The following is a 13,203-nucleotide window of genomic DNA, read 5'->3' as shown; positions in this document are numbered from 1 at the left end:
TTGAATTTCTTTTCCAGGCATAGAGCAATGAATATGGATGTATTGTGTTTGCCCTCCTAATCTTATTTGTGCAGTGGAAGTGAAAAAAATTCTGTAATACTTCAGAAGCAATGATGTTATTTGGCTTGTGACATTGCCTCTTTTGGCCATTTAACCTGATTTTCAAAAAGACTATTTAAAACAGCAACAGCAAGCCAACAAAAAAATAATAAAAAAAAAAAAAACCCAAACCAAAAAACCCCACAACAATGACAAAAGAAAAAAAAAAAAAAGCAACCAAAACACCCAACACCATTTGATGTGCACTGAATATGTGCACTACTGCTCCCACCCCCCCTTCGAACCCATGAGCTTTGCTCTCAAGTTTCGTTTCTTTTTCAATTGGAAAAAAGTTTCTTTTTTTCTCTTCCTGGAGTTTTGATGTCAGCCATTCTTAATTTCCATCTTACCTAGAATTAAATCTGCTTTTCTTCAGCTTATGATCACAGAGAAGTTGAGGGAAGAAAGTAAAGTTCTTTACAAGAGTTAATAGAAACTTCTATAGCACACTGAAGTCACTGTCTATTTGGCTGTATAACATTTTACAGCCGCGAAGACTTGAGATGCCAGCGTGGCATTTCACAGATACCCAGTGAATCCCCTACCCTGGGAGATATTCCACTGACAAGCAGACAATTAGTACTTTCAGTGTGCTGCTAACTTGTTAAAGTTGTTCAACTAACGTTGAAGTAGTGTGTGTGTTACAGGTGATAGATGTATGCATGTTTTCAATGCAATAATAAAAAGTTCAGGCTGCTTGGCAGTAGTCAGGACTTTTTCCTTTTAAAATAACATGAATGGCAAGATCTGCTTGTTGAAAAAGGCTGGGGAAAGGTTTGCAAAGGACAGGTTTAATGTGTAAACAGAGCTAGGTTTGTCCAGTCTTTTTTTTTTCAAAATCACATGATATCTTATCTTTGACTTTTGGGGCTATTGGTATATTACATACAGAACTGCTTTTCTAAATCGTGCTAATCACCTATCTAATCTTTGGTTTTAGGCATCATTGTAAGTTTGAATCTTTTGTGTAATAAGGATCACTGTTACTCAGAAAATGAAACAGCAGATGAAAATCTAAAGTTATAAATTTTCTACTGCCATGCATTGACGTAGGCATTATTTGAAGGTCACTATTTTGTACAGGACGAAGCTGGATGAACTTGGGCTGATCTTGAGGTTGATGAATTCGCTCTTGTTCTGTCCCTGCCCCTTTTTTGGTCTTGTAGTTGGTTCCTTTAAACATAAGGACGGTGAAGTCAATGTGTGTTTTCATAGGTAGTTTGCTCATATTATTTGTTAATTTTAAAAGAAAGAAAAGAAATAAATTTGCATTTGTACGGGGAAAGCTTTTCTTCAGGTGTGTCTGTCCTTCCAGGTACTTCCTTCGTGCATCCGTATGCTCTGCTGCTTCTCCCATAACTGCCCCTATTCTCCTTTCTAGTCCCAAGAGCTTTCCTTACCCTGGTTTTACTCCCAGCAATGTGACTGTGTAGCTCAGCTGAGAACCTGCATTCAAGAATGGCTGTTCCGGTGGACAGCTGGTTATGCATGATCAGTTTATATACATAAAAACAGAACTTAATCATCCTGGACTGACTTTGCAGTACAAAGATACCTCCAAGCCACAACTCTCCTCCAAGTCACTGCCTATTGAAACCAGAAAGGTGTTAGGGGAAAAAAAAAAAAAAAAATTACTGTTGCCTTTTCAGACTACCACTATGAGAAGAAAGGTAGGACATTACCTTGTCTGTAGGGAATGCCCAGACAGTGTAAAAGCTACAGAGATTCAACTCCACTCAGAATATAGGAAGGAACATTTTATTTCTTCTCATATGTTTCTTTAGCTGAATACAGACAAGGCATAACTTAAGTATGAGTGAAGATTTTACTTTTTTAGATTAAAGGGGACTTTGCACTATGTCAGATAACAGGACACTAGAAGGATCAGCATAGTGAAGATTGATCTAGACATTGTAGCAGTGCACCAGTACCGTGATCAATTGGACTCTGCGGAGACAGGATTGTCTCTTCATTGCTATCCATTGCTGATAAATATGAGAATGACTGCAGGCTTCAGTCATTCTTGTATTGGAAGAAATGGAAATTTTGCTTGTTGAAATTCATAGACTTTTTGTCCTAGAGGATTTATTAATTTTTTCCCCTTACTCTCTGATAGTAACAGCAGAAATAATAAATGTTCTGTGGCTGAAAAGGTAAGGGTTTTGAACACTGGATGCATCTAGATAAGCCATTTATCCTGAAATCTGCATATAAAAGGAAAGAGAAATATAAGACAGAGCAGTAATCCCTCATCTCCTGGAATCCCAGAGTATTATCTTGGTTTCCTGCTTCTATGTGTTAGGTTTTTTTAATTATCTATTTAATCTAGATTTGCGTGTCACTTTTTGAGCCAAGTATTGATGTGACTTTGCCAACTGGGATTTCCATTGCAGGCTTTATTATGTTAAGCAAAATTTGCATTCATTCTAAGTTATGGAAAAATAACTTAGACACTCTTTGTCTTTTTCAAGGAGTAACTGGGTGACCTCTTACAGAGTATTGGTGAGCAATGACAGTCATGCATGGACTGCTGTCAGAAATGAATCTGGAGATGTGGTGAGTATCAAGAAATGGATGTTTTATGAAGAGCAGAGGTGGGAAAGCAGGGGCTGTTCACATGGAGTTTTCATGTCACAGATTAGTCAGTGTGAGACTATAAGGCAATGTCTTACAGTGGTCCCACGAATTTTAAGAGCAAATTGCATAATATAGACAGGGTCCCAGAATATCCTATATGACAAATCTGTATGCTTCTGCCTATGGATGTGAATGCCACCCTGGCAGTGGTCTGGGCTGTGATGAGATGTGTTTCTTGTTGCACAACCCATGAAAGGGTTAGCATCCATCTGTTGGTCTCTGGGGACGTCTCATGCCTGTGAGGTACATCTTGTCAGAGAAGGGGGTGTGGAGCTCTGGTTCCTTTTCCCCTCTCTGAGGGGCATGGGGGATTGTGTTCTTCAAAGAGCAGCTCTAGCCTGAGCCACCATCAACCTGGGGCTGTACCAGGGAACTTCATTTGTTTCTGTTACCAAAGGTGCTAAAAGACTTTTTGAAGACTGATCTTGCCATTTCCATATGTTTGGCCTATGTAGATTTTTGAAGGAAACAGTGAGAAAGAGATCCCAGTTCTCAATATGTTGCCGGTGCCTCTGGTTGCACGTTATATCCGCATAAACCCCCGGTCCTGGTTTGAAGAAGGTAGCATCTGTATGAGACTGGAAATCTTAGGGTGTCCTTTGCCAGGTAAGAGTCTTTCACAGTTGATGATGATGTGGCTGCCTGGGCCAAGACTCATGAATTTTATTTCCTTTGGGTATCTTTGCTTTTGATATAACACCTGCCTTGAGAGAGTAGAGTTATGCAAAAAAGGAACAAAAATATCTGTCCAGATACATGGACAGTATCAGGATAACTCTTCACATAGTATCTATAAGTGGCTTTATTAATAAAACAAGATTGCATGGATGATCTAACAAGATTTTCTCTGTGGTTTGGGCTGAAGTGCAGTGCAATTAATCATACTGAGTGCACGTGTACCAGTGAGGCAATAGGGTTACATACTGGGACAGTCACTTGCAGATGTCCTGAGCTTCTAAAGCAAGAAAGAACCATTATAACTTTGTAGTTTGGTTTTTTTCAAATTTTTTTTATTTCATTGTACAGGCCATAGGACTTTCCAGAATTAAATTGAAGGCAAATATTGTGACTGAACTAGTGCTTTTCTTGTAGGGAGAGAGAGGCAAATTGGGGATGTAAAGAATTTCTAGCAAATTTCAAGTGTTATTAAATCTATCATGATCCCTGCTAAGCATCAGGTGAAGGTAAACAGTCCTGTCCTTGGTAAAAACTGTGGAAAAGACACAACCTGTTTAGCACAAGCTTCAGGTGTTAGCTGTTTCTCTTATCATATGAGTGCAAAATACAATTAGGGTTTTGCTAAACAGTGTATACAAAGCGAAACCTTAGACAAGGCCACTTAATGAAAAAGGCATTCAATACTGCAAACTACGGCAAAGCCACATTTCTGTTAAGCACATTGTAAATAGTGTCACGGTGTCTTCGTGTGTGTGTGTATATATATATATGATAAACAGTTTGTTTTTGAAGTTGCTCGCTACTCATTCCACATCTCTCCTCTGCTTTTCTTTTTCTCTTTGATCTTAAATTCTGGCACCTTGGGGATAGCTCTTTCTTTTTTTTGCAGGGGGCTATGAATAGTATTTTCAGAAATACTAGAACCAGAAAGAGAACTGCCTTTCCAGAGCCTATCATTACTGCTTTAACTGTTCCTGCTGCTGTTCAGAGACTTGCTGCCTCCAATTCCACTGTTGGTGTAGGGTCTTCACATGCCAAGCAGAGGTAGCCTGATTTTTGTCCTTTAGATATTTAAATGCTCATAGAAAAAAAAAAAAACACACACACAAAAAAAAAACAGCCTGGGGCATGGAAGGAATAATTCTCTAACAAAGAGAAATATGGGGCAAGTACTGTCATAAATGTTTGTAGGTGTATTACCATGAAGCAATGAAAGAGAGAACTGCTTTTCTGGGGGTAACAAATACATCCTGGACTCGAATGGCTGTGACCAGGGGTGTCCTATCTATGTGATTATTCATGTTTTCAGTAGGATTCTGATTTATTTCAACCATGAGGTTAGAAAACTCCAGCTCTGCGAGTTTGTTTCCCATTGTACTTTTTATACTGGAAGGGCAATTCCAGAGCCAGTATTTCCCCTCAAGTCTTGAAAGGAGTGGTGGGCTCTTGGAGAGCTGTCATCTATCCCAAATTCCTGTGTGGGTTTGCAGAGGATGGACTCTCTGCAACACACGGTAAGGCTGAAGCAAAAGCATAGCTTTCTTCAGCACTGTGACTTTCCCGGCATGCAGGGCACACACAGAGGTCTCCAGGGAATAACAGAAGTGACACTCAAACCATTTTGGAGAGCATTTTGTAGGGAAATTCTCACAATCCTTTTCCATAAAGCTGCCTAAAAAGGCAATACCAAAAAGGTCGATATTTGGAAAGCTGATTTTTATTAAGTGCAGCAGTTATTTCAACTGGATTCTTGTTGGGTATACATACCCATACATACCCCATACAGGGCCAAATTCCGCTTTGCAGCGTTAGCGTTTTTCACCCTTCAGTTTCACGGGGCTGTATCAGTGGGTGAAGGTTCTACTGAGATGAGGACGTATCTGCAGTTCCACCACAGAGTGCGGGTACAGCTTGTTGCAGGTCTTGGATTAGCATGGAAACAGCATCAGTGCTTTCTCCTGGTAGTCATTTATTGAGTTAATTGCCTGCAGTGGCTGATTCAGTTTATTTCTGAAAGAAAATACCACAATCATTCATTGAGAAACACAATGGGAATGGGGTGTGTTTATGAAAAATGTAATTGGATTGAAAGAACTAATAGGTTTTGATAAGCTGCTGACCCATCTTTTTAGCTCAGAAAGAACTGACATTTCTTTCTTCTAGCTCATTTTATTCATTGCACGCAAGGCACTTAAAACAAAGCTGTTCCCCAGGTTGCAGAGGCCTTTCCATGCATGTCCTGTACAACATACTTTTTGCGGTTCCCTGTAAAGGGACTTCTTCATCCTTTATTGGTGTCATTTTACTTGTTCCAATTTAGATAACCAACTGGTTTGGCCATGGGTCCAGCCTCTTTGATAGCGCTGCTCTGGTACACTGCATTAACTGTGTGACCAGACATTGACTGTTCTTTCCAGACAGAGGTTTCCTCCTTAAAACTGAGCAAGTCTCCTATATTCATCAAAATTAGGTGGTGGAGCTCTGTCAGCTCACACAACTCTATCTTTTCCAAAACCCAAAGACCCAAGAAAGAAATTGTGTGATGCTCAGTTTTCTTCAGTACCTGGTGTAGTTTTGATTATATTTGCACCCTGAGCATGAACATACAAGAAATCAAGTTGTCAGGAGGAGAAGTTTGGTCGTATTTTAGAGCTCCCACACACTGTGTCCTCCAGAGGCAATGACAATGCACAAGGAGATGGGTTGTAGGGAAATACCCCAAGGAAAAAAAAGTGGGGCGGAAAGAAAGTAGGTAATTTTTCATGACTATGAATTTCTTTCCTTGTCTTTTAAGTTGGTAATGTTAAGTTTTATGTCTTTATTAATCCCTGAATAAATTAAGTGATTTGCATTCGGTCTGTACTGTATATCAGCTTTCCATCATGTAGGCTCACAAGGGGGGTAAGAAAGTAATACCAGATAAAAAAGAAACCTGAATAAGATATTAATATTCTAGGAAAGCTTGTTAGCACTGACAGAATGTCATGAAAATGGGTCCTTCAGCTAGGACTCATTCCTGTGGGTAGGGCTCTGTTAAAACCTGCTGCTTATGCTAGATGCATTAAAAGTTGGACAAACCATGAGAAAACGCTATTTAGACAATTGGAACAGAGAAATTACTTATTATCTAATCGGTATTATATAAGATGATTGTAATTTTAATCAGTGAAATGCTTATATATTATTCATGACACATTTTTGGTGTATTGTAGGCTAGTTTTGACAAACAACCTTTTCTAGACTATTATAGTAGCTCTACAAAAAAAGCTCTGTTACCCAACTGTGTCAGTACCGTCTTTCAGGCAACAGCAGTGCTTTGCTCTTTCACCAAGGGAAAAACATTTAGCTGTGGAGGAAAGATGTCAGAAAATCCTACCTATAGCGAGGGATCAGCACTGCTATTTCTCGCTGGGAAAAAGAGAGCAAAATCACCAGGGTTTAATTCCCTCTCCAGTTTCCAAAAATGTTAGTATTTACATAGATGTAGACTGACCTGCACAATCTTTGCAATTGCCTCAGAGGGATGGATGTACTTTTCTTGCCTGTTCTTTCTCAAACCTAAGGAAAATCAAAAAGAAACTGCATATGATCAAAAGTACCCAGAGACAGGAGACAGAAAATTAGCTGAGCTCTTCATGCATTTATTTATACTGTAGAGTATTCAAGGCAATAGTCAATTATTTTAATGGAATAAATTTGTGATTAAATTTAATTTTTAATAATTCTTATATAGAAAACTATCATTGGTATCATGATTATGCCGTCACTTTCAACCCAAGATAAAAGACGAACTGCTCTGCAATGGAGTACTGTGTCTTGCGGTGGGTGCATCATTCAGTCCTATTTTCATTGCTTGTCTCTTCTTGCCAGGCACCTGGTTAAGGCAAGGAGTGTGCTCGTTTTGTGTAAATCTGTGAATTTATACAAGTATATTTCACTATAAATTAAAGTGTATACAGCAGTACTAAATTCAGCCGATTACTCGTGAGAGTAAATTTTTATTTAGAGTGACATTCTGTCCTTGTGTTCTTATTTTATCACTGCAAAGCTAAAACTGAATCTCGGGCAATTAAAAACTTTTTTTGAAAGTTTGCCTGAGCAAAGACTGAATAAAAATGACACGAAATTCAATAACTCTCTTGGAAAAAGCCAATATAGTACATTTCTCCATACTCATCGAGACAAATGTGTAACATTCTCCAGCAATGCAGTAGGTGTCATTGAAAGTTTTTCTTTCATGTTTTATTTGTACAGTGAAGTGTATCCTGGAAGAGTATTATCCATCCTCAGAATTACTATTATGATTAGAATCAAACTGTGGAAAATCATTAGAAAGATCAAAAGTGGTAGAAAACCTTTAAGAAGCAACTACCCCCAGTTAAGAGTTTGTTTCTCTCTTACATATTATTGTCATTCATTATACTTAACTGGAAATAGTTGTGTGGTGGTTGAGCATACATCAACATATATAGAAAAGAATCCACATATAGTTGCAGAGTATTATTTCACTGCTGATTTAATGTGTGATGTTAATGTTCGTGACTGCCATGAAATAGATCATGTGGAAAAATATCTGTGATCACCTGATATGTCTGCCAGCGGATTTTTTCAAGATTACACGTGCTGTCTGTGACATGTTCAATTTTGTGAAGACAAGTCAAATTCACTTCTATTATACGGAAATGAAAAAAATCAGTCATTTGCAAAATGGCATGTTGAGATTTTTAAGGCAGCCTAAAGGATTTAGACTAGACTATTCTTTTTATTTAATACTTATCTGAATCACTTGGATTGACTTCATTATCTCATCCATTTGGAGTACATGAGCCCCACTTCTGAGCTTGCAAGGTATGATACCACACAACTCACCGTAGGACTTCTGTGAGAATGAAGCGTATGAACAGATCATGTCGAGAATGGATGCAAGTGTCAATTCCTAAATGACAGTATTTTGATCATGTTGTTTTGTGAGTGTTGACTCCATCTTCAAGTCATTGGAGAGTTCATTTCATATTTTCCCATGCAAGTTAAAAGGACATTCAAAACTAAAGGAGGGGAAAAAAAAGGCCAACAGATGTTGCTAGCATAATAACTGGAAATCCACTGGAAGCACCAGGGCTCGGCTATTGTATAGAGCTGTAATGTAACAAAAAATCCCTTCAATATGGCGAACTGCTGAGCAATTGGTCCCCTCTGGTACTTTTTTATGGGCAGTCCCCAGAGCTCTCATGCTGGAAAGCAGTTCTGAATTTTAGAGTTGATCTCTTTTTTTCATGGAAATATTCAAAACCCTCCTGGACGCGTTCCTGTCCAGCCTGCTCCAGATGACCCTGCTCTGGCAGGGGGTTGGACTAGATGATCTCCAGAGGTCCCTTCCAACCCCTACCATTCTATGTTTCTGTGAAATGAATGTAGGAAAGGCTTCCTAGTCACTCGTCCATCTTTACAAAGAATAGAGTTACGAAGGTAACAAGCTACCTTTACCTTCAAACTTAATTAACTCTACTGGTAACATAAAGATAGATTAGTGGTAGAAAAAACTAACATATTCCTCCGTATAAATGGGAGTGCCACGCTTTTGCAGGATCTTTTCTCCTCAGAAGAAAAACCAACTGTCTGAGGTAGTGCCATGAATAAATGAGTGTACTTCAAATCAAATTCTTCTGTGGTTTGAGATTCTTGGTCTCTTATTCTCTGTTTTATGAAAGAAAATAATTTTTGCCATGGTGGACCTAACCAGCTGTGTACAAGATTTGTATGCCTTTCTACATTTTAGCTTTTAATTTTCTAATCTGTATTCCTGCTGCAGCAGAAATCCAGTGCTCCAAACAGACTCACAGCAGAGTCTGGCAAAATATAAGTGTTAATTCTCTACGGAGCTGTCAAATTGTGCACTGCTTTTGAGGACGGACCAGAGATACAATCATTCTCACTGTACGATTTTTTTAAGTTTCCACCAACTCTACAGCATTCGCAGTCATTCCCATGATATTAACGTTTGATGTATGGAAAATGTGCCAGACTTTAAAAGGAATGGGATTAAAGTACCAGGAAAAAAAATCAGTTGCTGTATATTTTGGCTCATGGTGATAGAGAAAGCCTTCAACATCCTGGCAGTTTTATGATGTTTATTTTTATACTTTTACAACACAGAGATATTTTTAAAATGGTGAAGATATTTTGTGTGGCATTAAACACATTGTGTTTACCTAGAAGATTTTGGGGGGGGTTATGATTTCTATTTCTCAGTCATCAACATATTAATGAATAGTGTCTACGAATTAACATGGATTGACCTTTAAGGGTTTGGCATTCCAGAGTCATCCGCAGGGTTACCGCAGCATTGTTGCTGTGAGCGGACTTCCATTGGTTTAGCCTGCAGTTAAGTTGGAAAGAACACCTAAAAATGCAGGTGAATTATGTGAAACTTAACCCTTTAGATTCTTCAAAACTTTTTTTTTTTTAATAAGCAAAGAAATCTTGTTTCCTCACCTGATTAGGCTCTAATTCAAATCCATTTCCAGGTGGTCTTGTTATAGAATAAATTCTCACTGGAAAGTATACATTACACTGAACAACCAGATTTTGCTGAGACAAGATGGGTTTTTTTGACATTTTTCAGTCATATTTGTAAAGTAGCCTTCAGCTGACCTTCCAGTATTTCTGCTGTAGATTAGGGAATGGAATTGGAGACAAGCACACAAAGGAAGAATAAATAAGTGGTAGAGAACATGTGTAATGTTATAGTGAAGCTTAATGGAACTTGCATGTTTTGTTTCATAAATAACTTAAGTAGTTCCAATTTTATTTTCCTTCCTCATAAGAACAAAACCCAAATACTTTTAGAATTTTTTGGGAAGAATGCAAATTTAAGAGTTTAGAGGTTTTAATGCCAGAAATATGAAGTTTATAATTGTTAAGTTTTAAAGTATTTTTAAGTGTTTTGAGTTTTCCATAATTTCATCAAGTGTTTATTGTTGCAGGATAGTTTCTATGTATTCTTCCTACTAATAATTATGCTTTTGTTATCCCCCCCAAAATTAGAATTTTTAGGTGATACTGTTTAAAAAAATCATTTTTCTTCTCTAGAGAACAGTATCTTTTGCCTGTGTCACGGTAAGACAGGATGATATTTAGGCTTTCATATTTGGCTTTTTTTCCCAATAACTTTAAACCAAATGAAGATGATTTTGTGCAAAGGGAAACAATTTTTCATAACAGCCTGACAACCACTGGTTTGACAAACAATTACTCAAAATTCCAGGAGTCCCAGATATGGCAAATTAAGGAATGTGTCTGATATTTTCCAAATAGACTTGTTTATGCCTAAAATAAGTCATAATAGATTAAGCCAGGAGCACATATATCAGGAAATATAAAGCTGAGCCCTAACAGTCTTGGCCTGTTTGTTTTTTTTTCAGGTGAATGGCCTGGAAAATCAAGGAAACAAAGGGGTTTTGTTCAATCCACAGATTCTCCTTAGATACTTCAAAACATACAAAGTATAAATATAGATATGAACATGCTAATTTTAAAGTAACAAAGACCTCAGACTTCCACAAAAAAATCCCCAGGAATATAATTAGGAGTGTTTAATATGCACAGTAGTTCTTTTCTGCATTTTGTAGGCAGTGCATAAACTCTGAATATACTCAAGAAAACTAAAACATAATTCCCCATTCCTTGAAATAGTAAATTAATCAAGCAGACACACAACATTTACTGGGGCTTTTTCCTCTGATGTGATTTTTTTCCACTCTCTTATCTTGTGTCTGACTCATCGTTTTCCAGTGTCTTTTGCCCTCTTCTGTAGCCTTAGGATGCCCTTCTGCTTTTCTGCTGGAGTTGAGTTGTTCACGCAGAGTAGCTGATGCCTGCTGTCTCCCTGCTTCTGTTTGGATCTACATGAGCTTATTTGTGCAGTAATTAGAAATGTTTCAAATTTTTTTCTTTGAGTTTTGCTTTTAAAAATTTGTTATAAATACATACAGGACAATGGAATTCAGATTTCCACGTTCCTTGCATGTGTTATGAATAAGCATCTTTATATATGTGATTCATAAACATATGAAAATTTTTTTATTTCTTTTCTCAGACCCAAATAATTATTATCACAGAAGAAATGAAATGACAACCACAGATAATCTTGACTTCAAGCATCACAACTACAAGGAAATGAGGCAGGTAGGCAAAGAGGCTGGTGTGTGACCTCCTGGGTGCAAGGTGGATGGGTGCAGACTTTTGAGCTCTTGTGGAATCTGAACTCTACCTGTTAAAAATATTATTAAACATTACGTGCAAGCAATTAAAAAATATTTTTTTCCCTGTCTGTTTTAATGTATCATTAAAAGTGGTAATCTATTAAAATCCTCATGCCATCATTTTGGTTCCATGTGTATTTGAGCGGTGAATGTTCTGGTGGTCTTTCCTTTCAGATTTGATCCTGACAGCCATCAGATTTCTCCTGTATTTCTGTGGTTTTGGATAATTAGAATAAAATTAAGAAAAAATAAAGGCTATTATAAAAGAATTTAAAAATTCCTGCTAGTATAATTTTAAATCTACTGGCCTTGTTAACCTTGTTTCTTTAACTTCAAATGGGCAACCTTGTTTTTATTTTTTTTTGTTGTTTTTAATTTTGCTTCATATCACCACAGACACAGGTGTGGGTTGTGCTAAAGAAATATTTCTGCCTGCTTTCTCTTCAAATATAAAGATAATATGTTTGGACTTGAAGTGTGTGAATCATTTTCTGTGTGCTGAATTTTCAGTGTATTTATACTGCATGAATCACCGTTCATTTTTATTGAGCAATTGTGTACTGAGTCACACATTTATTTCAGTAGAGATATCGTGGCCTATATTTCTTAGCACAAAGATTAGACAAGTACAAACTCAATTGGCATAATTACTGTCAAGAACAATAAAATAAAGTGTATTTTAGATTCTGATTGCAGAAGGACAGGTTCATCAGGTTAGAAATGTCTTTGGGGAAAGAAGTGCAGCTTTAAAACAGAATGCTCTTCCACTTTTCATAAAAGCAGAAAATTTGCTACTGTGGCTGAGAGCCGGTCAGTTGTGAACTGTATTTGACTGTGCTCTCCCAAGTTCCAGTTTTCTGTGTGTCAAAATACTTAATTTATTTAGAGCTTATTGGGTTGTAATTGGGTTTTGCTGCTGGTAGACAGAAGGTTGTGGGTTGGGTAGCAATAAGTCTTAAATCCCCCAAACTGTTCTTTGAACTTAATAATTTCCTTCCTAAGTGTAAAATAGAACAATAATTATCAATTTCCAGAGTCAACTTTTTTTATTAAGTACTGTGCATTATTGTCAGCTTTGCTAGGCTCTAGGAAGAGGTCCAGAGGTCCATATCTATTGATAGTATTTTTGGTTCATTTCAAGCAGGTTGATCATGAAGATTTAAGGCAGTGTGTCTCAAAAAGTTAGTAATTGACTCGTTTAAATCAAACACTAAAAAATATAAAACAATGTCCTCTGGCTTCTCATATGTTTCATCTGGAATAACAAATGATGACATACCCACTTATATATGCCCAGAACATTAACAAAAGTTCCATGGAAATAGCTGGTTACCCCATAATACCAGAAAACTGATGATGGCGACAATGGTAAAAAAAAAGTATATATGAAACTAGACAATACCCTGCAAGAGCAAAACTGGCTGTATTTTTCAGTGCTGAGTTGCAGAGTTTGGGTTTGCAATAGAAATTCTTTCTCGTATGTATAAAACCAACCTGTGAGATGAACAAATGTACAAAAAGAGCATCT

The 13,203-nt window shown here is 37.4% G+C and overlaps 1 protein-coding gene across 1 annotated transcript in view; it reads left to right on the top strand.

Annotated features, from left to right (window-relative positions):
• The window catches only part of CPXM2 (carboxypeptidase X, M14 family member 2), a 70,034-nt gene that overhangs the window by 40,481 nt on the left and 16,350 nt on the right, over nt 1–13,203 (top strand). Inside the window, exons 4-6 of the mRNA XM_074158888.1 lie at nt 2,571–2,655; nt 3,192–3,342; nt 11,510–11,598. Of these exons, the coding sequence (XP_074014989.1) occupies nt 2,571–2,655; nt 3,192–3,342; nt 11,510–11,598 (325 nt within the window). The remainder of the gene's footprint in view (nt 1–2,570; nt 2,656–3,191; nt 3,343–11,509; nt 11,599–13,203) is intronic.

This window comes from Numenius arquata, chromosome 15 (genome assembly GCF_964106895.1).
Source record: "Numenius arquata chromosome 15, bNumArq3.hap1.1, whole genome shotgun sequence".
Taxonomy (NCBI): Eukaryota; Metazoa; Chordata; class Aves; order Charadriiformes; family Scolopacidae; genus Numenius; species Numenius arquata.
The sequence above is the reverse complement of the archived record's forward strand: the minus strand, read 5'-3'. Positions and strand labels throughout refer to the sequence as shown.